This window comes from Lissotriton vulgaris, unplaced genomic scaffold (assembly GCF_964263255.1).
Source record: "Lissotriton vulgaris unplaced genomic scaffold, aLisVul1.2 SCAFFOLD_2047, whole genome shotgun sequence".
Lineage (NCBI taxonomy): Eukaryota > Metazoa > Chordata > Amphibia > Caudata > Salamandridae > Lissotriton > Lissotriton vulgaris.
Genome location: NW_028247943.1, coordinates 374027 through 401735, shown reverse-complemented (window position 1 = coordinate 401735; position 27709 = coordinate 374027). Strand labels below are relative to the sequence as shown.

The 27709-nt window shown below is 42.7% G+C and overlaps 1 protein-coding gene across 1 annotated transcript in view; it reads left to right on the top strand.

Moving 5' to 3' along the window:
* The window catches only part of CACNA2D2 (calcium voltage-gated channel auxiliary subunit alpha2delta 2), a gene marked incomplete at its 5' end in the record, with an annotated part of 448456 nt that overhangs the window by 56117 nt on the left and 364630 nt on the right, over nucleotides 1-27709 (top strand). Inside the window, 2 exons of the mRNA XM_086949852.1 lie at nucleotides 2567-2616; nucleotides 21926-22015. Coding sequence (XP_086805978.1) covers nucleotides 2567-2616; nucleotides 21926-22015 — 140 coding nt within the window. The remainder of the gene's footprint in view (nucleotides 1-2566; nucleotides 2617-21925; nucleotides 22016-27709) is intronic.

Here is a 27709-nt window from a genome sequence, read left to right as displayed (position 1 = left end):
GGTAGGAAATGAGGGGACCAGATGTTTTAGCTTCCTTTGAATTACTTTATTTTAAAAAGTAAACATACTATAGCCTTATAGCCCACCGTAGCGGGCTATACCGGCTATTAAAGGTCTGCTGAATCGTTAAAGGCCCGAGCCGACGGCGAGGGACTTTAACGAGACAGCAGGACTTTAATAGCCGGTATAGCCCTGCTTCGAAGGGCTATAAGGCTTTTAGAACATTCTGCCACTAGAGGGAAGAATGTTCTAACAAACTAAACAAAGGGTTCTCGAAGCTCGAGGGGATATAAATCCCCTCGAGCTTCGAAAAGCCTTTGTAGAACATTGGAATGTTGCTCTGCGGGCCTTTAACGGCCCGTAGAAGCAGGGAGCCCCCCATTGTCTGCAACGGAGCTCCCAACATTCCAATGTTCTAAAAACACATATACCAATCGCAACATCACTTAACACCGAGAGAGTACCAGCGACAAACCTGAAGTCACTGACTCACAACCACATTCCAAAAGCAAAGTCAGTACCACAGCACACTTGCCTCAATACCACATACCTCAGTTAGTGCTGTTACAAGCCAGCCTTCTTGTAAAAGAGTCTACGGTGATCAATATAATAAGATTTTTAAGGTGACGGGATAGTAAGTAAGTTCATGGAAATCGAGAGTAAAAAACCATGACCACAAATGAAGATTCAAAATTAGAGTAAGAAACATAAACATTCACCCAACAGAAAGACTCTCTCAGGAACCAACATCAATTCAATAGGGTCGCTGATATTGTTGGCATTGAGGGTCACATGGCACAATGCCCAATTGTAGTGACCTACTTAATGGATGGAATTATGACCAGTCTACCAGGCGCGTAGCTTGGTCGGTAAGATTGGGGGCGGTTCATATTTCCCACCAATCATACTGGCATGTACTATATGAAAAACAGGCTGCATGAGAGGGGCTTAAGTGGCAGTGAACAGGGAGAGAAATGTGGATTGGTAGAAGTACTAAGTGAGAGAAACGCAAAATTTCGAAAATAACCAAGACTTTTGAGGACTTTCAACACAGAGAGAGTGTGTGTGTTTTCATCCGTGTAGGCATGAAAAAATCTCAGATGAAATCCAAGAGACCTCACCATACCCAACTGAAAGCACCTGTACCCAACTATTCATCAGATAATACATTTATTAGGGGAGTGTAACACCCCAACAACCCCCCGAAACTATGCCCCTGCAGTCTACTCAAATCCAAACAGCACGAAGGAGCATATATATACTAACTCTTTGAGATAACATTCAGTCAATCGTGAGGACCTCTAGTCCTCGTGATTCTCCCCAAAGAGCACGCTGTTCCTCCTCGTCCTCCAACCTGATAGATGACCTCTCCTTTCTTCCACTTCCAGTGGCTGCTCTTCACTGACTCTGAAGTCCGTCTTCAGTCTTCTTTGCAGTTTGGTCAATTAACTTGCTTCCAAGTATGGCTAGACCAGGGGAAAAGGGACATAATGGCCGGATATTTCCATCCTTAAAACTGAACGAATTAAAGAACGTACAAAACTCCTTTTTCATAGGTTTTTGCAAGAGTGAAGTTAGGAACTGGCAGGGGTTCTGTCTTTTTCCCATCTATCACAAATCACTACCCGGGTAGCCACATTTATTGCGCATTATAAACGTCCCAAATTGCATGTATGCAAAGTACTATTTTGTAATTAATTAAATCCGACAGTAATTTAACAAAGTGTGTTTAATTTAACTAGTGTGAAATAAACACACTCCCTGATACTACTGTGCTACAGTAATATTCTCTCTGCTTAAACCCTTAGCAAATGACAGGACTTTACTAGCATATGTATACAGTGCTGGAGTGCTGTAAATCTTATATATACAGCACAGGCATGGAGTTACCTCCTGAGGCCTTTTCTATACCAAGATACTACTAGAGGCACTTTACAGTGCTGCAGTCCTGTAACATAGGCGAGTCAGTGCTGCATGAAGGTTCACTGTCCTGGAGTGCTGTAGCACTGACAGGAATTCTCTAGGAAGGGAGTTCTCAGTGCTGTATTCAAGTGGCTCTGACTGCACACTCTGAAAGATGAATCTCATGCTGTTGAAATGTTGTAGCACTGACATGGCTTCTTCTATCCCTCTACTGCACTGACAGGGTAATTATGTGCTCAATACCCCAGGGCAAGGAGCTGCAACCCCAAAGAGGTACCACTGTATATATCACACACTAGTGTGCCTCAGTGATTAAGCACTGAAATGACATCCACTGTGATCTGTAGGCCGAGAGTTATAATCCTGGCAAGACCAACTCAAACGTCTATCCTTCCAGACCCAGGACACAGAGGAACATTAAATCAGATATTAGTAAAGCTGGTTATTTACAGTGTTTAGAAACAACAGTAAAGTGGTATGATGGGCTTTTGGAAAGTCATTTATAACATTGGTGGGAACCATCAGAGGAAGGTTGTGCTTGAAAATTGATCACACAGATAAAGTGAAATTGCATTTATTTCGCTGTAGCAGCAGGAGGACTATGTACGATGTACTGAACTAATATTTCATACCATTTTTCTAGGTTATTACTTTGAGATCCCATCTATTGGAGCTATACGAATTAACACGCAGGTGAGTTTACCCATCATCTCTGTGCTATGATGTTCACTTTAATAATCAGTGTAGGATGTTGGAGGTGGGGTGGGTCATTACATTGGCAACTATCAGTGGTTAATGTGTAAAAGAAATATGTTCTGGGGCTCTTTTCAAGAGGCAGCTTGCACCCTCCCATTTCTCCTGTTAGCTCCACCTAAAACAGAACCAACTACTAACAATAAATGTGAGGAGATGATGTGGCATAATGTCCAGAGCTGCCAACTTTGGAGCTGGGGAACCAGGTTTGAGTCTTGGCGTCGGCTCACATCCTGTGATTTTTTGCAAATCACTTAATGACTTAATGAATGTGACCTTAATTGGTGCTCATGAAAAATGTCAGTGGTGATGATTATGTGCCCGTACTGAGCACCGAAACCACAGGCTTAAATTAAGCATGTGCAACTATCAATTCAGAAAGTTTAGTGCATATTAACTTTTGCCCAGTTTATTGGGTGGGAATGGCATTTTTAGGGTTTTGGGGTTGGTATTGGGTGTTAAGGGTGTTTTTAGGGGTGGGTAAGGGTATTGGGTGTTAAAGGTGTTTTTAGGGTTTAGGGTGGGGGTATTGAGTGAAGAGGGTATTTTTATGCTTTAAGGTAGATAGGGGTATTGGGTTTTAAGGATGTTGTAGGTGGCGAAGGGTAATGGAGGGTAAGGGTATTTTAGGGTTTAGGGCAGGTAAGGGTATTGGGTGATAAGGTTATTTTTAGGGTTTAGGGATGGGTAAGGGTATTAGGTGGTGAGGGTATTTTTAGGGTTTAGGGTGGGTTGGGTTATTGGATGGTAAGGGTATTTTTAGGGTTTAGGGTGGGTACGGGTATTGGATGGTAATGGTATATTTAGTGTTTAAGTGTGGTTGAGTTTATGGGTTGGGTCGATAAGGTAATATGTATCTCTCACTTTTTCCCATATCTATATATATATATATATATATATATATATATATATATATATATATATATATATATATATATATATAATGTATATATATATATATATAATGTATATATAGTATATATGTGTATGTATATATCCTAACACATACACATCTATGTACGTACGCATATATCTATATATATATATTTAAACAAAAGGTATTTACTTACGTGAGATATACTTACATTTTCATTGTAAAGGTATTCATGGTGAATGCATGTGTGTGGTAAAGACTTGTGTGGTAAAGGCATTATGTAGTAAAAGCTGTGTGGTAATGGCATGCATGGTATTGGGATGTGTGGTTCCATCATACATCCATTCTAATTATTTCCTCTAGTTTAGAGTTACAGATATATCTTTACCGCATACATTTTCTTGCTTGTTACTAGATAGGCGATTTTTTCCTTTGCCTATACCATTACGTAAACGTGCTTTATCTACATAGAATAGTCTTTCGAATCGAAATGCCTCCACACATTATTAATTTAACAATTGAATTGATCATTTGATTTGTTGTAAGTAGAGAGAATCCTTCCAAATCACTTTGAATACATTTTTATCCTAAACATTGTGTTTGGGCACTTTTTTTCTTACAGTCAATCCCCTGAAATCCATCTGTGTCCTTTTTTAGAACATACAGAACTATTCTTTTGTCATTAAGGGCTTTTAGAGTCGAACAGCAATGGGAAATCCTGTAACTACCATGGAAAGTGCTATTTCAGATGCAGTTGAATAATTTACTCAGCCACATTATCTTTATAGCTCTGATTCCATCTCAGAATAACAGATGGCATTTACTGCACCTGATAAATACTGATATACGAGGTAAGGTATTTACCAACTACAGTACATTGGTGTAACATTAGCCCCCATTGTGAGGTAGTGTCCCAAAGCTCCAGGGGCCTCTCCTCAAAGCACAGTACACTGACGGGGTCTGGGACCAGTTAGTATGAAACGCTCATGCATGGCCGCACGCAGTTACGCATCGGGCCCTGGGCATGGGCCAGTGGCGGCCACCGCCTATCTTAAGTGATAGGGTGGCCGTGGGAGGAGGGCAGAGCTTTGGGGAGGGGAGGGGGAAATATTAAATAAGAAAAGACTTACCTGCCGCTTTGCTGTCAGCCGCCTCGCTGCTCCTCTCGTCGCTGTTGGGCCAGAAGGGGATGAAACCTCAGGGCACAGGCTCCCCACCCAATCCAGACACTTCTCTCAAATTAGAGCAGCGCCAGGATTGGTCTGAGCAGCCTAGTTTGTCGCTCAGATGATGCATAGGAGCCTGTGTCTTTTTTTCAACTTTGCTGTGTAACACAGCTGGGTTGTAGAAGCATAAGCGATCATGTATGCTTGGCCACCCTAGGACTCTACTCCTCCATGGAATGCCCGGCCCACTCCGCCTCACCCTATAGCCATTCAGGAGCTTGGACTGACAGCCTACATAAAATGACAATAATGTAGTTATTGTCTTTTTATTTACGATCTGTTTGCGCGGGCTGCAGGGGCGACGCTCTTCCACCATCACGTAAGAGCCATGCCTGGCATGGGCCTGAGAGCTTCTGACTGGGTCAGTGGAGGAAGGGCCTCTATGTAATTTGCATAGTGGCCCCCTCATGGTTTGATACACTACTGGTACAGTAAATATCTCCTGTGCCAAGTTCTAAAAGGTACAAAAAGGTATAATGTAAACATAGTATTTATCACTCCAAAATACTAATGTTCTGCATTTTTACGGCACTTTTTCCACTGGATAAATTCCTGGAGATTTGACCTGCTGAAATCTGTTAGGAGAAATCAATGGTAAATTGACATATATTGCACCACCCACAAGTATGATCCCTGCATAAACTACTGTTTGCGGATGGATCAGTATTTAATCTCAAACTTGGATCCAGAGCCTATGGTGGAATACATTTCTCTGGTGCATACTCATAATATTTGCCACTTCTTCTGGAAATCAAACCATTTTCAATTAACACTCACTCTGAATAAGAACATTGGTCTCGCTTTGGGACTTTGTGATTTAAAAATGCACACTCCATTGTACTTTACATTGTTATTTTAAGAAATTTTGATGATTTCTTAAATTTTTTGAAAAAGTATACTTTTTTTCCTCCCCTTGAACGTGAGGTAACTTTATTTTTTTTTCTGACATAGAGTAAGTGTACGACTTAGAAAACTTATTGTAAACTCCATGTTTGCATTAGAAAGGTGATTTATTTTTGTTTGAATCCCTTCTTAGAAAAACACAACCTTGCTGTCTTAACAAGAACTTAAAATAGAGGATTCGCTTTCTCTGTTTTAGATAAAAAATGAGACCCCAAGGAGGAGGCCTTTCTTGAAGATTCTACTCTGTAGGCTTTGAAATCTCACTCCAAGTGTCAAGAGTGAACCTGAAACAACACTCAAGTCATAGTAAATGTAATTGAGTAGAAATTGAAGCATTGCTCAAGCAGGACAGCAAGTGCATTGCAGACTTTGACAAAGGAAGAGGATAGTGGATTTGAGCTGAAAAAATGTGGTAAAGTAAATGAGATGGGGGAACACTACATCTGCCAGCGTTGTACCCAAGATACCATACTTTAGTTAGGTATCAAGATTGAAACGCGACATTTTTTGTAGGAATGCCAATCTCTTAACCTGTGGTGTGCAATTGAGGTATAAGGAAACGTCTTAAGAAGTTTCATTGAACAATTCTTGTGAACCAGTCTACAGTAGATGTTGCAAAAGCCAACATCCTCCCCGACCTGGAGACAGGGGACAGTGAGGCCATCTATAAGGGAACACTCTTACTGTTCAGGGTGTAAGTTCAGTTCAGTTCAAAGCAGCTTTATTTCGATTCATAACAAATCATAGAAAGCACGCAGACACAAATACATAATCAGGGGATACAGTTACATTGAATAGATGTTACTATTAAAATTGAGCAATTAAAATATTTACAGGTTTTAAAAGGTACAACACTTTTTCAATGATTCCATAAGTTGTCGCCAATGATGTCATGTTGTCTGTTTCCGGTACGTTTTTTAAGGCGAAAAGCAGCTATCAAGAAATTTGCGACACTAAACATTGTTAGTGGTGAGTCTAGCTTTTTTAAGTAAAGTAGAGCTGGTTTGGCTTGGACAAACCCCTTGTTTTTAAGCAACGGAACAATATATTTTTTCCTAGGCAAGGCGTAAATACTGCAAAAAAACATAAAATGTATAGTGTCTTGCAAAGAATAACTATCACATTTGCAGACGGGTAAATCCTCGGGCTTAGCCCACACCTTAGAATCATTTAACAGGAGATGAATCTGGTTAAGTCTTAGTTTGGTTAGTAACCAGCGGTGTAGCGGAATTGACACAACCGTTAAATAAGGTTCAATGGCCATTGTAGACTTAGAAATATAGTGCTCCCTCACAGTGGGTTTCACAAGCTCGCAGCTCTCCCGCTCTATTTCCCCTTAATTTAATAAAAGTCACTTTGAACCATTCCAGGTCATCTTTAACAATACATTCCGGTTTGCAGAATAAATCCGGGCGGCCCAGGGAGCTTAATTTATTTTTAATGTATGCAAGCCACGGGATATTTTTCATATTGTCCAAGCGTAAGCAGGCCCTCATGATTGTATGGTTCTGGGTTATTTTTGTTTGAATCCCTTCTTAGAAAAAGACAACCTTGCTGTCTTAACAAGAACTTAAAATAGAGGATTCGCTTTCTCTGTTTTAGATAAAAAATGAGACCCCAAGGAGGAGGCCTTTCTTGAAGATTCTACTCTGTAGGCTTTCAATTTGTTCCCACCTCACTCCAAGTGTCAACAGTGAACCTGAAACAACACTCAAGTCATAGTAAATGTAATTGAGTAGAGATTGAAGCATTGCTCAAGCAGGACAGCAAGTGCATTGCAGACTTTGACAAAGGAAGAGGATAGTGGATTTGAGCTGAAAAAAGCGGGAAAGTAAATGAGATGGGGGAACACTACATCTGCCAGCGTTGTACCCAAGATACCATACTTTAGTTAGGTATCAAGATTGAAACGCAACATAGTTTTGTAGGAATGCCAATCTCTTAACCTGTGGTGTGCAATTGAGGTATAAGGAAACGTCTTAAAAAGTTTCATTGAACAATGCTCGTGAACCAGTCTACAGTAGATGTTTCAAAAGCCAACATCCTCCCCGACTTGGAGACAGGGGACAGTGAGGCCATCTATAAGGGAACACTCTTAATGTTCAGGGTGTAAATGAGGTCAAGCCTTTTTGGACCCTGCTACAGAAAGGCATTACTTTTTATCTATAGAATTAAGGGCTGGCTTCGGGCGATACTTATGGACTAAAGCATCCGGCTTTATGCATTGACTAAATAAAGTAAAACATTCAGTACCCAGCCACCCACATTGTGCTTACTGCATTTAATCAGTGTATTAATAGTGTATCACTTTCATCTCATTCTAAGTCGAGGGAATGCTTGCTGCATTCTGAATGGCACTGATCTGAGTTCAAAGTTTCGATGAACTTTAACATAACTATAGCAAATCATTTGTAAACAATGATATCTACAATATTTTATCAATCACCGAATGAGGTAGCACTGATTCAGAGGAAGCTACTTGTCTGTGGACAATTTATTTCCAAGGATCTCAGTGGCCTAATATCCTGGCTCAGGATGTATTTTGGATGTTATAACTCCTAGAACGCGAGTTAAGGTGCTTATTATGATGGATGAACATTATTTCTTCTGTCACTGAAGAAAAAGTTGGTGTGCACCTATTAAGAGAATGTTTCTGAGGGGCTTTCTACATGGGAAGTTACAACGATTCTAGTTGTTTGGGCTCATGTTGAAATATCTATTATTGTGTGGCTTGAATTTTTAAGCCTCCTCCCTCCTCTATATATATGTATTGAGCCAGTATATTTTACAGATGTGCTTTTGAAGGCACAGATTTACTAATCTTTCAACCCCCTCTTTGAGAAAGCAATAACACTATGAAACATTAACATCATTTTTATTCTGACAATGAAGATGTTGGGAATATATACAAAATATGGCATTCTGGAATTTCAGTCTGTTTTACAAACGTTGAATATCTTTGAATATCAAAAGTGAAGACTATGGGCCAGATGTAGGACGGCTATTACCGATCGGTAACGGCCGAAATTAACGAATTTCGGCCGTTACCGACCGGTAATAGGCGTGTGTTATGTAGGGGGCCAATTTACAGATTCAGTAAATACTGAATCGGAATTTACCGATTCGGTATTTAGCGAATCGGTAAATGACATGTAGGAAGCACTTTAAAGAGTGCTTTTGTGCTTTAAGGATTCGTTATTTACCACCACCTATTAGTTGGTGGTAAATAACGATTATCTCTGTAAATGCAAATCTGTGCATTTACACCTGTGCCATGTGACAGACATACATGCCCTTAGGGCATGCATGTGTGCCACATGTGCACACAAGCACTATTCAGGGGTGCAACAGGGTGTCAAAGTGACACCCTGCCACCCTTGACTCTTTCCCTATTTTACTGAATCGGTAATTACCGATACATTCATTCCTATGGGCCTCCAGGCCCATAGGAATGAATGGCAATTACCGAATCAGTAAATACCGATTCGGTAAATACCGAATCTTAACGATTCGGTAATTTTTACCGAATTATTAGCTACATAGGATTACCGATTCTAAAATACCGAATCGGTAAAATTTGGTATTTTAGAATCGGTAAATCCTATTTACCTACATCTAGCCCTAAGTCTCTTACAAATGTGAAGACAACAGGTTCAGCCTTTGTAGCTATCATTCGGTGAATTTTCAAAGGATTCCTAGCAACTTAATTCATTGTCAAAGGCTGAGGGTTGGCATGTGGAACTTCCTTAAAAAAATCGGAATTTTCGTATAATCCTAAATTGCAGACTTTGGAATTATAAAACCTAGATTTGAATCCCAGCTTCTCAGGTTCATGAAATACTTTCATCCTGGGCAAGTGATTTTAGGTCCCGAGCTTCAGATTCTTACTAAAATAGCAATATAATTCTGCCCTTAAACAAACTGTAATAACAAAACAGCAATAACATACATTGGAGACTTTCATACTTTAGTGAGGCAAAAAACACGAAGTGAGAAAAAGGTGGAAGAAAATGAGATCATTAGGAAGGGAAAGAGAAAGTACAAACATGGGAAAGGAGAAAGAGCAGGCAAAAAAAAAAATGAAGAAGAGGAAGCAAAAATAAGACACGCGGATGAATAGTTGAATGTGATGATAAAGTTAAGGGTTGGGCGAGAGAGTAAAAGAATAGGCACGAGTATCTCACAGAAAGATGTTGAAGAGCAAGAAATGTGCACACTCAGAGTCCAACTTCTAATGGGCCGGATTTTCCCTTCCTCCGAAATTAGTAGGGTACGCCTTCAACACATATTTGTTTTAAAAAGCATGTGGCTTTATAAGGAAAAATGTACTTCTAATCCTGTTGACCCACATACACCGCAATATTTTGTAATTTTATCATGTAACTATGATCTGTTGCTCATGTAAAGCGCTCTGATACCTCCGGGTCTAGCCAGTGCTATATAAAACCTTTAAAATAAATAAATAAACAGTAGAATTATTTTTCATTGCATTTGGAATAATTTTAGTGTAAGTGCGCATGCACAACAATTCTGCTGAGACATTTCGCGACTTTTCACTGTCTGAACATTCAAGAAAATCTGTAGATACCAGAATAACGTGCAAGGGAATAAAAGTTCTGGGTGGTTGGAAGAGTGTACAGCCTCACCTTTTGATGCGTTGCTTATAGGTCGTTAAACACCCGCTGGCCTGGCACTGCAGCAGTCACTGCCGCCATTAAGCTTCCTATAGGGTCTGTTCCCAAAAAATCGTTTTATGAACACCTCTCTGTAATGGAAAGCCCTTGTTAGGCATCTTGACGCCTCTTATCTAATAGGTACAATTAGCAGGCGTGGCTCTTTAGCTTGGCCTTTTGATGTTCTTACCTTTTAGCAAGTGGGCTGGAAATATAAGTAGTGGTGTCTTTGGTTTATGCATTTTGTATGATTCATATTCTCGTTATGCCAGATTTTAAGTTGTGATTTCTGAGGATGTGCTTGATCTAATGTCAGAAGCTCTTGTCTTTAATGTGATGCTCTGTCTGAGGAAATATCTAATGTTTAGTCGGAGATTCTGCCCTTTGTATGTTGTACTTGAAAACTGTCTTGTGCATAAGGTGGTGGTGTGCTTAGATGTTGACTTACCCAAATGTTAAGTAGCGGGTAGTTGGCCACAGATTGTTAAGCAGTGATCCCACCTCAACAGAACGATATTTTCTACTCATAATTCAGGGGTGGTCAATAAATGCAAATGCTAGATAGAGGACAGTGTAAGCCCTACAATGTGCTCCTCCATCCGCCTTCATGGCCGGTGAAACCTAGGCTACCAATGGCAGCATTAGCAACAGCTACCCCTGACTACCGCTAATTGGCTTCCATGGGGCTGTGTGGAGTTTTGCTCTTTTGTTCCTCTTGTGTTTTTTTCTGCAGACGTGCTGTTGGAGCAATCACATCCCCCCTGCTGGCCCGGTCAGATGATGTATGTATTCTGATGTGTGCTAAGAGCGAGCTTGTTCCTTGGTGAGGTTTCCAAGCAGCGTGGACAGAAACTGGAAATAGCAAAGAATCCATCAAACTATTAAATCAGGCAGCTGAAGATGGAGGTCCAGCGATAAGCTATTAGCACCCAGGAAACGGGCTGCTCAGATCACAGCTAATGGCTGTACGCTCAAATTAAGGGGCTTTCTTCAGCCTCTGGAGTTAAAAGGCTGTACGGGGGAATGAAAGAGGGCAGGGACAAAAGAGATGGGACTGGAAAGAAAAGAGCAGAAATCAGTGTGGCACGATGAGTTATTTGTCAAATTGTTAAGGCGATAATAAGGGAACATAGCAGGATAAAGGAAGGCAACTAGAGACTGTGGTGAGAGAGACATACTGAGAGCGATTGTCTTCCTGGCTGCCTCTCACCTGACATTCATCCCTTTTGAGTCCCTGTGCAGACACTTCTGAAGAGTCTTTGCATGCCCACTGCCTGTCCCTGGTGGATCTTATGTTGGAGATGCCACCACATACTATACATCAGGGGTCTCCAAACCGGTCCTGGATGGCCGGATCCATGCCAGACTTTTAAAATAACTACATGTATCTTAATGGGGATATCCCAAAAATCTGGCATGGATCCGGCCCTCCAGGACCGGTTTGGAGACCCCTGCTATACATCCTTGGGACTACTTCACCCAGATGTCTATGCATGCAATCCTTTCTCAACAGAGGTCTAATGAGACCGCACCTACTCAGTAGCCTGACAACGGACCTCTGACAGATGCGCATGATGACTATCCTCCAAAGGAGCCCGCTCTGTAGAATTCATTGGACATGGAGACATAATAGCCTACACCCAATAGCCTGCACCCAATCGACCTTAATAAAGCTGAGCCCATAAATTCAGTTTTCTTGCAGCTCTAGCCTGGATATTCCATGGCTTGTGGCAACATGGTTGATACCTCATTGCGTTGTGCTATGGATTCCAGGTTCTCTGCCACGCGAGTATATGGGTACATAGGGGCAGATCTAAAGTAATTTTTAAAAGAGATGCACCCTTTTTATTAGGTGGGTTCATTATGTATTAAAAAGTAAATGTGGTAGAGTGCCCATTTTGCTGCCGCTCACTGTTAAAATGGTACTGGTTGCTCATTTAGTACCGAAACCCTACAAGGAATTCCAGGCCATTCAAAAATGCTCCATTTAAATAGGGTACATAGTGATTAAGCTTAAGGCACCATCTCTTTCTAGGAGCTCTAAATATCTGGATCATTTATCTTTCCTTCATATTCTATGTTGTCAAGTTATATATGGAATTTTTATGGTACAGGCGTTCACATGCCCCCATGCCCCTAAAATAGGTAGTATTCATGCCAAATATGCTAGGATTTCTGAATGTAAGATGGTCATCGTTTGGTGAAATCGCTCCTTGATCCTCTTTCAACTTTTGTCCCCCAAAAAACATGATTACATTCTATTCCATAGTAATCCAAATTTAAATGATCTTGTCAGTGGGTTGTCTCCAGTGACAAATCTGCTGAGTTTAACCCAGGTGAAAAAGAATAGATGCATCTTTGTATTCTATGCACTAAGAATCCAGATTGTCCATAGAGTCTCTTCTCATCCGCTACTCCCCCTCCTGGATTTTTTTTGTCGTCACATGATGCTCCTTGGTGCAAATCAAGCCTTTAAAAAAAGAAGAAAAAATTGAGTGGGTAGGAGCAAAATGGATAAAGCGTCATAGACCTCAAGATGTAAAAAGCTGTCTTTAAAACAAAAATGAACATTTGGATTTTTCCTGCCCTCTCACAACTGAATTCTTCCATGAAATATACAGGTCATCATTTTCCTTCCATCATCCCCACTCAAAATATTTGTAACACATGCTATATTGTCTTTTTAGACAACATTCCAATAATAGGAGAAGAGCTCACTGTGACACTCAAGCATGATCATCTGCCAAATTGCATCCCACTATTTTCATACCTTAGTCCACTTCACTGCCTCCTGCCTCCTTAAACGTCTTTGCCTGGCACCCAACATGTTTTGGCTACCTGGTTGCAGCTCACATAGTTACCAAGGTGTATCCAAATAAACTAATATGCTCTCTCTATGGTTTTATTTGTTAATTTGGGATCATGAATTACTTACACTTTTTTTACGGAGTTTTATATAGCGCAAACTTGACCCAAAGGTATCGGGCATCAGAGCGCTTCATATAGCACCCGTTGCATTACATGTGGACACATTCATTTTGTTAGACACGGGGAGATTAAGTGATTTGCCCAGAATCACAGGATGTTCAGTGTCATTGCCGAGACTCAAACCCAGTTACCCAGATTCGAGGTCGACCGCCCAAGCAGTTAGGCCAACTCCTCTCACCAATTTTGGGATTGATCTGTAAAATTAATCTCAGGGTGGTTAATTTCATCCTTCTCCAATCTCTCTCACTCCCATACATCACCCCGGTAGCAGCTGTAAACCAGCTTCAGATGAAGGTAGACGAGGAAGGACATCAACAGCTTATGTTCAGGATGGACGGAGACATTTACTCCACTCCATTGAGTCTTAACAACTGTTTGACACTAGTCAGTCAATAGCTGGCAGCAAACCTAACCATGAGTGCTTACAAACGCTTTCTGTATCAGCACCAACAGTGCTGATTAAAGGATATGCACAAATGTTCTCTGCAGTGAAGAAGATTTGCCGTAGTGCCAGTGCAGGAAGCAGGAAACAATATACCTTGCCTTGTTTCATAGTAGTCAATTAAAAAAGAGGACTAGGTCTAGATACTCAGTCTGTTATGTATAGGATTGTAGAGAAAACCTCAAAGAGAGCAAATGTTGCTATCTTCTGAAGAAGAGTCATGTGTGCTCAAAAATGATACCAGAATCCCCAGTTCTTCATTTAGGTGGATGTGTAAAAATCCTTACTCATGTGTTCTCATACTGCCTTAGAACCCAACGTAGCGGGCTCTACCGGCCATTAAAGGCCCGCTCCCTGTTGGGAGTGGGCCTTTGGAGTGGGCCTTTAATACCCGGTAGAGCCTGCTACAGAGGGCTCTAAGGCTATTAGAAAATTCCACCCCTAGAAGGCAACATTTTCTAATTTTTAAAACAAAGGTGTGGTTAATGTGGAAGATACCACAAAAGGCCTCACGGAGCCAGAGGTGGTTGAAATCCCCTTGGGCTCCATGAGGCCTTTGTTAAACATTGGAATGTTGATGCTCCGGGCTTCTTCCGGCAATTTGAAGCCCGGAGCACTCCATTGTTTTCAATGGAGCTCCCAACTTTCCAATGTTCTAAATACTATTTTTTCCAGGTGAAAACCGAATCTTTCTGAGGTGCTTGTATGCAGTAGTTCAACAATTCATTGGGCTAATGTTCCAGTTCAAAAGACATCTTATTTAACATGTGTTTTGTTTACCAGGCTTTGTAAAATCCTACAGGTTCAAAGAGCTTGTGCGTGCATAATGTGTCAATAGCTTTAGACTGCTTTCCCACTGTTGTTATGTTATGTTATGGGAATTTGTATAGCGCGCGGCTGCCCCAGCCAAGGGGCGTCCCGGCGCTGCGAGCTGACCAGAATGCAGATTGAAGGTGCACAGAGAAAACAGATTATTGGAAAAGATGGGTTTTGATGGCCTTTCTAAAGGCTAGGAGATCCTGCATCCCCCGTATGGTTACAGGCAAGCTGTTCCATAGCTTGGCAGCAAGGAAGCTGAAAGATCGGCCACCAACTCTGGCAAGTCTAGTGCGGGGGATGATCACTAGATGTTGTCCCTCTGAGCGGAGAGATCTGCTAGGTGTATATTCAGACAAGCGGGGACTCAGCAGTGGGGGAGAGGCGGTTTTGAGGATCTTGAAGGCTAAACATAGAGCCTTAAACTGGATCCTTTTTCCCACCGGGAGCCAGTGCAGTTTTCTTAAGGTTCCTGAGACTGAAGAATGACGAGGGAGGCCGACCAAAGCCCTGGCAGCCGCATTCTGGACTCTCTGCAGTCTGGTGGTTTCGGCCAAGTTCGCTCCCAGAAGGAGAGAACTGGCATAGTCCAGTCTAGAAAGGATCGTCGCCTGGACAATGAGCTGGCGGGTGCGGCAGTCAAAAAACTTCAGGATGGGCCTGATGTTGCGTAAAATGCTGAAGCACGTGGCAGCCACTTTCTTGGTGTGGATGGTATATTTTAGAGCCGAGTCGACCCAGACGCCTAGATTTTTAACACAGTCTTTTGGCTTGGGGGGTGGGCCCAGAATATCAGGCCACCAATTATCTCCCCAGGATGCGGTATTTTTTCCCAAGAGGAGAATCTCGGTTTTATCGGCGTTTAATTGGAGAAAATTCGCCGTCATCCAGTTGGTGATGTCAATGAGTGTCTGTTTAAAGTGATGGGCTTCCAGACCACTGTTGTTATTCAAAGCCACCACCAACTGGGTATCATCTGCATAAGATACCAAAGCCATTCCATTCCTTCTAGCCACCTCCGCTAACGGGCGGACATAGAGATTGAACAGGGTAGGGCTAAGGGACGAGCCCTGCGGCACTCCCTGTCCAATGCTATGTTCCTTCGAGATGTAAGGGGGGGTGGAGACTTTGAAAGACCTGTTAGACAGGAAGTCTCTGAACCACCCCAAGGCTGCCCCTGTAACTCCAATTTCCTCCAATCTCATCAAGAGGACCTCATGTGACACCGTATCGAAGGCAGCACTGAGGTCCAATAGGACCAGTGCTGCAGTTCCGCCGGCGTCAAGAATGGAACGGAGGTCCTCAGAAACACTGAGCAAGGCTGTCTCGGTGCTGTGACCAGCTCTAAACCCGTGTTGGGAGTCATCCAGGATGTTATTGGTGAGGAGGAAGTTGGACAAGATGTTATTGACGTGTGCCTCGGCCACTTTAGCAGGCCAAGGGAGCAGGGAGATCGGCCTAAAGTTCTCCGGAAGTGAGGGATCTAAAGTGGGTTTTTTTAGAATAGGGGACACCCATGCCTGCTTCCATTTGGTAGGAACACTGGCGGTGGAGAGTGACCGATTGATGATGTCACGGACATGATCTGTGATGAGTACATGAGCGTCACAGAAAAGGTCAGGCTTTAAGGGATCTGCCGGAGATCCGGATTTAATCTTTCTACAGATTTTAGAGAAAGTCTCACGGTCAAGTGTAGGAAGGGAAGTGAGGGAAGGCATGGTAGGATCAAAGGTGACCGGTGACTGTGGGCCTTTGGGGAAGGTGTCGTAAATCTTCTTGATTTTATCTGTGAAAAAATTAGCCATATTGTTGCAGAGGTCAGGCGAGGTAGTGATGGTGTTGACCGATTTTTTTGCCGTGAGGTCTTTCAGAATTTTAAAAACCGATTTTGAGGTGTTAGAGCTATTGTTGATTTCACTGGCATAATATGCCGCTCTTATTCTGCAGACCTTACGGTGGTAAGTTTTTTGGAGCAGGACATACTCTTGTTTAAGGCTGGCATCATAATTTTTTCTCCAGCGTCTCTCTGCCTTCTTACATTCCTTTTTCAAGGTAGCAAGTTCTGAGTTGTACCATGGACTCGCCGTGTGGATACGGGCCTTGGTCCATCTGGCAGGGATAAGGGTGTCGAGAGCCTGGGTAATCCAAAGGCAGAGCTGATCGTATCCTGCATCCAGGTCTTCACTCGGGAGTAGGGGATTTAATGCCAGGATATCATGTAGGTCTTCAAGGCGGAGTTTTCTCCATGGCCGTTTCTGAACTGAAGGAGTGGATGCTACTACAGGGCTTGAGTTGCAGGGGATGGTTAACATCACTAAGTAGTGGTCAGTCCAGGTCATGGGAATAGGTGTGCCAGAGGACCCGCCGGTGATGTTGGAAAAAATGGGGTCAAGGAGGTGTCCTGCTCTATGGGTAGGGCCACAGACAAGTTGATTGAGTTCGAAAGCCGCAAGATCCGCTAAAAAAGTTGCCGCTTTAGACTCAGTATTCTTGTCAAGATGCAAATTAAGGTCGCCAATAATCGTAAAGTTGGCAGAGTTAATAACATGGGTGTCCAGGTATTGTAAAAGGGAGTTGGTGAAGGGAACATCAGCACCAGGAGGTCTATAGACCAGAAGGCCAGTAGCACAGAACTGGGGGTTGACTTTAATCGAGAAGCGAGCACTTTCGCTACCTCTGATGTCTACTTTATCGAGTTGGTACTTAAAGTGGGATTTGATTATGAGCGCTAGCCCGCCCCCTCTCGTGCCCCTGTTCACAGTATAGATCGAATAGCCTGTGGGTGTTACCAGGTTGCAGACCGAGTCCATCTCGTCAAGGAGCCATGTCTCAGTCATGAGCAGGGCATCTAGAGAATGGTCAATTAAAAGATCGTGAATTTCTGAATGATGTTTATACATGGATCTTACGTTAAGGTGTCCTAGCCTGAAGGTATGGACAGGGGGAGTTTTGGATTTACATTTGGAAGTAGAGCACAGTTGGGAGGGAGTAACAAGAGGATGGCGTATATGAGCAGGATTGCGTCTGGCGCAGGAGCATGAGGAATGCTGAAAGCTCAGCAGCTCGGATTTGGAGTAACACATCTTACCGCCTTAGTGCCAGGGTGAAGAGCAGAGTGCCAGGCGCCTGGCGCTGCCTTGGCGCGGACGGGCAGCTCTTTGGCGGGTCTTCGGCGGGGCTGCGCGCGACCGCTGCGCGCTCAATATGTTGTGAGGGCTAAATAGCCACAGGAAGTTGTACACTAGAGCGCTAACCGCTCTGCATGCTGTCCGACCGTAAGTGTCCCAACGAACCGATGCAGGGAAACAGATCCTACAATCAGTAAAGTGGCGTGTGGTGCAGGGGAAAGTGAATTTTAAAAAAGCACTAGTCAAAGTTACAATGCATTCAGAACAATTTTAAAAAGAAGAACGTTATTTTAAAGCAGCGCGTTAGCTTACACTGCCCAGGTCAGGTCGCAAAGCGGGTCAGAGACACTGCCACTGTCTCCTTTCCGCAAAGCGCTGCAGCCCCTGTTCTGCCTAAATAGCCACAGGAAGTTGTACACTAGAGCGCTAACCGCTCTGCATGCTGTCCGACCAGAAGTGTCCCAACGAACCGATGCAGGGAAACAGATCCTACAATCAGTAAAGTGGCGTGTGGTGCAGGGGAAAGTGAATTTTAAAAAAGCACTAGTCAAAGTTACAATGCATTCAGAACAATTTTAAAAAGAAGAACGTTATTTTAAAGCAGCGCGTTAGCTTACACTGCCCAGGTCAGGTCGCAAAGCGGGTCAGAGACACTGCCACTGTCTCCTTTCCGCGACTGGGAAGTAGGACGCCTTAACTAAGGAAACAAATGAAGAGGCCAAGAGAGCTGATTCTTTGTTACATTATAAAACATACAAAGGGAGTTTGCAGCCCTGTTTCTGTAGGCACCAACGAGTTTTAATGGTCTGTCAAGTGCACACATCAGAAGTATGAACATGAGAAGGATCAGTAAAATCCTATCATCCATTTGCTTTTAAACAGAGATCTTGTGCGAGCCTTCCTACGACTCGTAGGACCTTTACACTTGCAGCTGACAACTTAAGTTCTCCACTGACCAAGTCCCTGGTTTAAATGATGGAGGAAGAGGGTGGATCATTCTTTCCTCCTATAAAGTCAAGAGAAGCTGCGTGCCATGAAGAACTTTCATGTTGAGAATGGCTACCACCGGCTCTGTACTCGTGGTAACCAATTAATACGTTGAGGTGGCACGTGCAGCTCCAAAACCGTAATGCATGTCCTGGTGAGCCACAATACTATAATATCATACACTTATAAAGCGCATTGTTCACCTGACGGGTAGCTTGGCGCTGTCCTATACCGGTAAGGAAACCAAAATACCCAGGATCAACCTGCTTCTCCTACAGCTTTCTAGGCCCAAGACCACAATAGTCCTTTCTTGGAAAGAGCCATGTCTTTAAGTTTTTCCAATCCTGGTGGGGCATGCTTATTTTGCACCTTCTTGTCTAGAAACTTGGAAAAGATTGCAGTGTGACAATTGTTACTGATGTTATTCATTTTGTGCCTCGCAACTTGAGACTTTATGTGGGCAAATGATACCATTTTGTGCCTGCAGTACCATTTATTAAATGCAGGCACATAGAGTTAGAGTGAGTGCAATAACTAGTTTGCCAGGAGAATTTTGAAAAAGCTTTTCAAAATACTAGCGGCTTACGGATCAGATTTGAGGTTCTTTATAGGAGTTAATTTCAATCCATTGGGATTTAGCAGCAATAGCGGTTGGTGGTGGGAGTAGATGCCGGGCGGTGACGCGGGGAGGGGGAGGTAGTAATCTATGGATTACGGAGGATTACAGGTACATAAACATATAAATAAATAAAGCGAATATCGTTGATGTCAATGTTGACGTCAATGTTGATGTGAGAGCTCAACAAGCCAGCTTTTGACAGGAGGTGGTGTTTCCATGGAGGAGAGGAGAAGATATTCAGATTTGCTGGATTTAGATTCAGGGAGAAGTAATTTATCTAATTTGTCAGTTTTCGAGGAAAGATTTCACTACAGTAATTTCAGGTGGATAAGATGGTTTAAGATAGAGTGAAGTGTCATCAGCATGTTGTATTCTTCATCCTTTCATGGGATAGGTATGATTAAGGCTCTTACACCGCTCAACACCATTTTACTGACTGTTTCTAATTCACTCCAATTCAGTAAGATCTCATTACCTATTGCAGGCGCTCACGGATGTATTTAATGCCTTTCTGTCCACAGTTCATAACTTGCCCCTTCTTACAATTTCCTGTCTTCCTAAGATCTTCTGGTATCTTCCATATTGCAACGCTCTTGTATTCACTATAGCCTCTACAATGTTATTGAGTAACTGGATGGCAGTGATAACAAGGAAGGTCTGTCTCTAGGAGCTGATTTTACGTAGATGTAGGCTATGCTGATGTCAAACATTAACCTCTTACAATTTGAATTTAAAGGCAGGGAAATAAATAATTAAGCTTGCATTGTAGAGGGTGTGACATGTTATTTTCAGCCCAAAAAAACTCATGGGTCAAAAAAAAAGAGTTAACAAAATTGGGAACTTAAAAAAAATAAATAAGACAGAAATATTGTGGGAGAAATGGTAAGTAACATAGCCAGGTAAGTAAAATAGGAGTTGGTGAAAGGGTAAAGTTACAAACAAAAACAAGCAACGGCAAAGCCAAATAGGACTCGCTTTTGAAAGCGTTGATTACCCTTTTGTTGATCAGCAGCAGTAAAAAGTAGAAAAAAATGCTTTTTGCCAATGCTGTAAAAAACATAATAGCTATGGCAGCATGATAAAATTTGTGCACAAGCATCGTCTTGCTTGCAAGCATAGGTCATGTTGCACATTGTGGCAAAATAAGCAGTCCTGTTGCAAGTTGCATCTGCTGGGCTTCCTCAATAAGATTGTTCCAGGGGGGAGCAGAGAGCATTAGAGGAGGGGCCAATGTGAGCAGCTGAACGCTACCCCACATGAGTAGGGCAATAAGGAGGGGAGCAACAAAGGAGAGTTTTCGGGAGAAAAAAAAATTAAGAAAAAAAAGCAAAGTAGAACATGAAGCGGAAGTAGCACGCAAGGCAGAGAGCACCAAAACACATGCACTCCCATTGAGATGAAAATCCATTGAATATAAAGTAAACATATGAGATTTTTAAGAAAGCCAACCAAAGATAAGCAGTGGCTGACCAAAAAACAACTCTAGATATCCTTCAACAGAAAATATGGCATTAACAGGATTAAAACAATCTTAATTAATAAATGTTTATGCAAACCAATTAAAAACTAGAAAAAAATGTATCACCCAAGGTAAGTGCCCTAACCTTTATCTCAAAAGTTATGTATTGTCCCAAAATGCTAGTTTCCTCTCCACCATTCTTTGATCAGCCTCTCAATTAGCAATAAAAAGAAGACAACTTTTGAAAAAGTGTATCAGATTCACCATAAAAGAAAGGGGCATATTAGCAAGGAATTGTGATATTTATCGCAAAACGCGGTTAGCGTGGTTTTGTTTATCGCTGCCTATCGCTGGATATCTTGGCGGAGAAAACATGCTATTAGCAACGTTTTTCTCCATTGTGCTAAAATATCCAGCTATAGCAGCGAAATGTGTGAATATCGCTGGAAATCCAGCGATATTCACGCATTAACACCAATGGGGGCTTAACGTGACAATCCACCTCCCATTGAATATACAATTAAGTCATCCTATTAGCAGGCGTTCGATTCTAGTGATAATCGCGCTTAGCGTGACTTTTTTATCGCTAAGCCTGCATTGCTAATAGGAGATAGCTGTGTTAGCGAATTGCTTTCAGTCGCTAACAGTTTGGGTACGCCCACTTTGCATGTCATTAGCGATAAATATCGCTGACTTGCAAAGCGGGCCCGAAACCGGTTGATATCGCCTAAAAGCTGTCGCTAACTGCTGTTAGCGACAGCTTGCTGATAGGACGATAAAAATATTGCCTCTTTAGTGGGAAAAAGTCCTGCCAAAGCAGCGATATTGCCCTTGCTAATATGCTCCAATGTTCTCTTTAGCAGTGAATGCATTTCGAGTAGGAGGCATTCTAATGTCCACCTAATGAGATGTTTCTCTTCATGTTAGTATCATATGATATTGTTGATCTTAAGTCTATGCCCCGATAACATAATGGAGATCATTTGTACATGCTGTGTTTAATCAGGATGAGTAGACTGCTAATCGATATGGTGTGGAGACGGAATATTGTGTTAATGCTGAAAGGTCAAAAAAGGCAGCAAAGAAGTGGTATGTGCAACGGTCTGATTGTGGTTCCTTTCTGTTTTCTTCCAGGAGTACCTGGATGTTTTGGGGCGTCCGATGGTCCTGGCGGGCAACCAAGCAAAACAGGTTCAGTGGACCAACGTGTACCAGGATGCCCTGGTAAGGCTGAATCAGAAGGTGGCATATTATGTCTTTTCCTCCTCAGTCGACCATTCACTTTAGTCATGTGTTTAGGATGGAGACATTTATCAAGGGAAGGGACCTTTGCTATCAGCTGGTGAAGGGTCACATCTTTTCAAGCATTTTATCCTCACTTTATTCAAACAACCTTTTTCTTTAATCGAATCTAAAATAGAATCTCATCCTACGTTCGGATCAGACAGGCTTTCATATATTCAGGCATGTAGATGTTGTTCCACAAGCTGCTCTTTGCCCTCTCCTCTTTTTACCTCTCTTCTTTTTACCTCTCTTCTTTGTTCTGACCTATATATTTTCTTTCCCTGACTCCTGTCTCCTTTTTTGCTTTCACACGCAGCCACGGCCCTTGGAGGGAGTTCTGGTGGGGCAGAAAGGCGGGGCGGGGGAGGGGTAGGGTGGGGGCTGCTAAAAACTGGAATATGGATAATTGGAGGTAAGTAAACAATGTAATTAATAAAACGAATTTCGTAGCACACACTACATCGCATTTTGCGATGCAGGGCGCACTACGAAATTGGTTTTTTTGTTTTGTTTACTTATCTTTCTCTCTTCAACTCTTTCTTTCTAGATTCACCTTTTCTCTTTCACACAACATCTCCCTACTTAGGAACATCACATCATTGTGTGTTTATGGCTTTTTGGTAAATGAAAGTCAACATTGGGCCACAGAATGCAAGCACAGCTGGGCACCACTGCAACAAGCGCTGTGTTTTTCTGTGTTCGGGCAGCTTGAATTACTGCTCTATATTGTCTGCTTGTTGTATGTGAAGGGAGCGTGTGTGTGTGTGTGTGTGTGTGTCTTTGTGTGTGTGTGCACGTGCACAATATATTGTGAGTATGGGTAGTGTCTGTCTGGTTGTGTGTGTTAAGAACAGGTGCGTGTTAGGAATATGCTTGTTTTTGTGTGTGTCCTATGTGTGTGTTAGGAATGTATGTATGGCAGTGCCTATTTAGGAATCTCCAACCAAATGTGTAATAATTGTGTGATGGTTTGAAATGTGTTTCTTGCTCTGAATCCTGCAAATGTGTGCTTCAGCCTATATACCTGGTTGTGGCTAAGGAAGTAGCATCTAGATGTGTGTGTGTGTGTTTTCATGTGTGTCTGGCTGTGTGTGCTGTTAGGACTATCATTCTGCCGCATGTGTTACAGATAAGAGAAGGATTGGTGAAAACACGGCAAAGGAATCCTTGTACCCACATTTGAAAGGGTGTACATAAAGTTTCCTAGACGTGAGTGGGAAAGTACTTGCACACAGATGAGATAGGTCTATGGAAATAAATGAGGTGCACTTAGGTGAGGGCTGCAAGGTGCAAACAGGCAACAGAGTGATTGGTGCTTACAGGTAAGCATGGCCTACACTCACACAGGAAAGAATTGTTAGATACCTGCTTCTCAAAGGTTCAGAGGCGAGTGGGAGCCAGGCCCATGGAAGTGAGAGTGAGGTGACAGGCACACAGAATAGATGGGGCTGTGCGCGAGGAGATGGTAGACTTCATACAACTATATCTGTCCAATTTAAGTTTGAGTAGCTTGCTGTATCTCTGTGCATAGTGATGACAGGGTCTGTGTGCACACAGGTGAGAGCAACTAAATTGCACAAGTGAGAGATAGGTGCAAATCGGTGAGGGAACTTCTACTTGCACACCGGTGAGTGATATCAGGTGAAGTGAGACGAGTAGTATTGCATAGGGGCAAGGAGCACACTAATGAGAGGGGACAAGGTGCACACAGGTGAGATGTATGTAAGTGCATACAGATAAGAAAATGACCTCGATGTACTCTCCAAAAATTTGTGCAGTATATGTATTGAGATGCTATAAGGCGTAGTAAGTGCAGGTGGCAGCAGAGGTGTCTGGGCGCACACAGTATAATTTGCACCCTCGCCATTCACTGCTAATGACCTCACATATTACATCACTCGAGGGATCTTTTATGATAACATCACTGCAACATTTGAGATGACATCATTGATAAAAACACTGTGCATGGAAAGGGCACGAGTAGAGGAGTTACAGCAGCTCCCCATAAACATTAAAATAAAAAATAGTAGGTCTTCTGGGTCATTAAATCCATAACCCCAGGAGAACTTACCATATTTTTTCTAAAGCACTTCTAGCTGCAGCTTTGTGCTCTTCAGCAGCAGTGCAAGTTCCTCTGTTAGTTGTTTTTATGATTACATTTTGTGGGTTGAAAAAGGTTTAGGGACAGACTCAGAGACATGTTGATTAAAAAAAACGTATTACACATTTTGTTCAACACTCACTTTTAGTAACCATTGCACTGTGTGAATTAGTGAAATATAAATGTGATTAAAGCTATTGGTGATTTTTGGACAAAGAGCACAGATCGGCTTTATATACGTTGATATGCTCACTCATTTATAAAGCCAGGGGGACCACTTTTTTATATTTTGGTGTTGTACAAGTGTGATTGTTCATGTGTCAGTTAAACAAAACTTAAAAATAAATAGTTGCAACTCCATTTCTTCATAGAGATAAAAATATCCACATGTTAATCCATTAAATACAATAAATACTATAAAATTGGGAGTCATCATTTTAAAAGAATATTTTTATAGAAATTGTGCAAGCTAGTTGTAGATAGCACTTAATAAAGGCAATTTGTATCATAGGAGGAGGGTTCCTTCAGATGCTAGTGGAGTGGAACAGTAGAAAGCTCTCTAGTGACCATAGGTTGATAAGTGGGGGAACTGCTACTTTGTCGGGTGACACCTACGCAGAAACCATTGACGGCTGTGCCAGCAAAATAGGGGACTCAAGAAGGGAACTAGCTCACCTGCCAGGCTTAATGGATGCTTATGTCAACACCAAAGGACCACGGGACCAATTCACGAAAAAGTAATTAAGCATGAGCGAATTTTGCGGATCTCGCGTTCGCGAATTTTGCGGATTTGCGGATTCGCTTTCCGCAAAATCCGCGAATTCCCGCAAATTTGCGGATTTTTTTTTTTTTGTGTTCGCCCGTGTTTCTGCCAGTTCGCGAGGGTTTTGTACACTTTCGCAAATTGCGAACTTACCTGTCGGGTCGCAAGTTTCGCGAACTTGTTGTTTCTACGTGTCCAGCCTGTTTGGGACACTCTTCTTCATCACTGCCACTCTCTGTCACCACTGCCACTCTCTGACTACTCATGCCACCCTCTGGCCCACCCATGCCACCCTCTGTTTCATCACCACACCCTCTGGTTGTCCAGTGTACATTATTTTCGGCAAAGCAAAGCACACCTTCCCTGCCTCAAGTGACCTGAATTAATTTGGGGCTGATTAATGTGTCACAGAATATTTTTTTAGCTGGCACCTGCTTCCTTAGTGCGCCCCGATTAGTGATCTTTTGCACTTGCTAAGTGCTTTCATTGTTGCAAAATTAGTTACAACACCTGCCCTGCCCCAACTGACAATAATGAATTAGGGGCTGATTAATGGATTTTAACTTCCAGCCTGGCTCCTGCTTGTCTCCCTTAGCTGTAATTCAGGACCTTTGTGGCATATGTGTAACTATTCTGAGGTTCAGAGCAGGGTCACATAATAGTTTCAACTGGCAACTGAACTCTGGAGGGGCCCCTCAGGAAGCACTACAGGAAATGGCTACTAATGATGAGCCTGAACTTTTGAACCTGGTAAGTAGTTACTTTCAGTTTTGCTAAGATCGTATTTCTGCAATTTTGCACTTATTCGCGGGGCGCGAACTCACGCGAACAGTGCGAGCAGTGCGAGCAAAATCCGCTGCTCGCGGATTTGCGGATTTTGCGGGAGATTCGCAAATCTCGCGGATTGCGGATTTCCCGAAAATCCGCAAAATCCGCGAGCGGAACGGATTTTCCGCCCATGCCTAAAAGTAATACGTTTTCACAAACAGCATCAATCCTATGTAAGTGTGCATGTTTAATATTTTTTGCAATCCACAAACATTGCCAGTAATATGCCTGGCATGTTATATGAGTTCCAGATGTGCTACTGCAATGTAAGAAAGCATTTTTACATGTTGCTACATCCCCAGTGCAGAAATGTACACACTGTTCTTTTTGCATTGTTGAAGGGCAGCCCCACTGCTCAAATGCACTCATTTTCTTCAACTCGAGGAGAAGATTTTTTGTGTGGGAGAATCCCTTTCTTTTGCACCCCCACAAAGTTTGTGTGTGCTCCATTTCCCTTCCCACACTGGAAGGAGATTTATGCCCGGCCATTTTTAGAGCAAATCTTTAACCAGTCCCAGTGTGGGTAAAACACCACACATTGATTTACCTACCACTTACGTAGGGTTTTGTACTGCGAAAATTGTGCACTGTTAGGGCATACAATTATGAGGTAGCAGTGAGGTATACATATGTAGATACTGGGGGCCCTATTACAGATAGGGCACACTTTTCCTGTTTGCGCCTTTAAGCAGGTTCGGCTGGTGCAAATAGAGAAAGTGCCCTCCTTTATGTTGAATGCACTGCCTTCAGGGCAGCAACAAACTTAAAAGTTGCTCTGTGTTTCTCTGTGTAAGCGGCAACCCGCCTGCACTTTTAGAGGGATTAGAGATCCCCTTACAGACGGGTGCAGCGAATCACTGCACCCGCCTGCAAGGGGATGTCTGCGGAGGTCAATGGGACCCCTTTCATCCCTCCAGAGGGCTGTCTTTAGGAGGTACACTGAAATGTGCCACTTCTAGTAAGTTATATCTCCTTTCGCCACAACATCTTCTATGAAGTTTCACTGGTCTTGTGACATTGCACAAGGCAGTCAAATAGCATGCCAAAGATCAATGGAATGCTTGCAGCTCTTGGGCAGGGTGGTTTGTCAGTGTCCACCCACTCTTATTCAGCAGCTCCCAGTGGCAATGTCAGAGTAGGTGCAGCTCCTGTGTACATTTTTTTAAGTCTCAGCTAGACAAAGCATGCAATGTCTCTTTGAGACATGTTGTTTACTGTTGCTGGGCTTGGAGGCTACCCCTTACTTACCATTGGATGTTTTCAAAGACTCTCTCAATTGCTTGCATCCTGTTGGTCAGCTCTCTGGTGATCACTTCCCTCTTCTTGCCTGTGTCCCTCTCCTAGAGCATGGCCCAAGTATGTGTGTCATTGCACTGCGAGCGCTTTTGGGAGCTATTATTTCCTTTTTGTTGAGCCACTCTATAGAGTGCATCTTTTGTAGCTGGGTATATCATATGCTCCCTCCTGTTGCCTGTGTTTGCTTGTTCGTCCTCCTTCCCATTGCCGTGCGCCTACACAGCACAATATATGAGCCGGTGGTACAGATGCCTTTGTCCCGTCCTCTGACTTATGTTGCAACTTTTATATAGCACAAACTCGACCCGAAGGAGTTGGAGCGCTTTACACAAACACACATTCATTTTGTGTAGAAAGATTAAGTCATTTGCCCAGGATCACAGGATTTTGAGCCGGCTCTGATACTGGAACCTAGTTCCCCAGTCCCAAAGGGCCACTGCCTCCCCATGTCAACTGAACATTTGTTTGAATCGTTTTCAATTGTTTACTTGATTTTTCACTACGTTATGTTTTCTTAGTCCCTGCACACTTACAAAAGCGCTGGTTAATTTGACTGGCAGTATCTTTAACCATACCCACATTGGAAGGAAGGTTGGAAAAGTGCCCCGGCTCTGCCATCCTTCAGGGGCACTGAATGATGACTGAT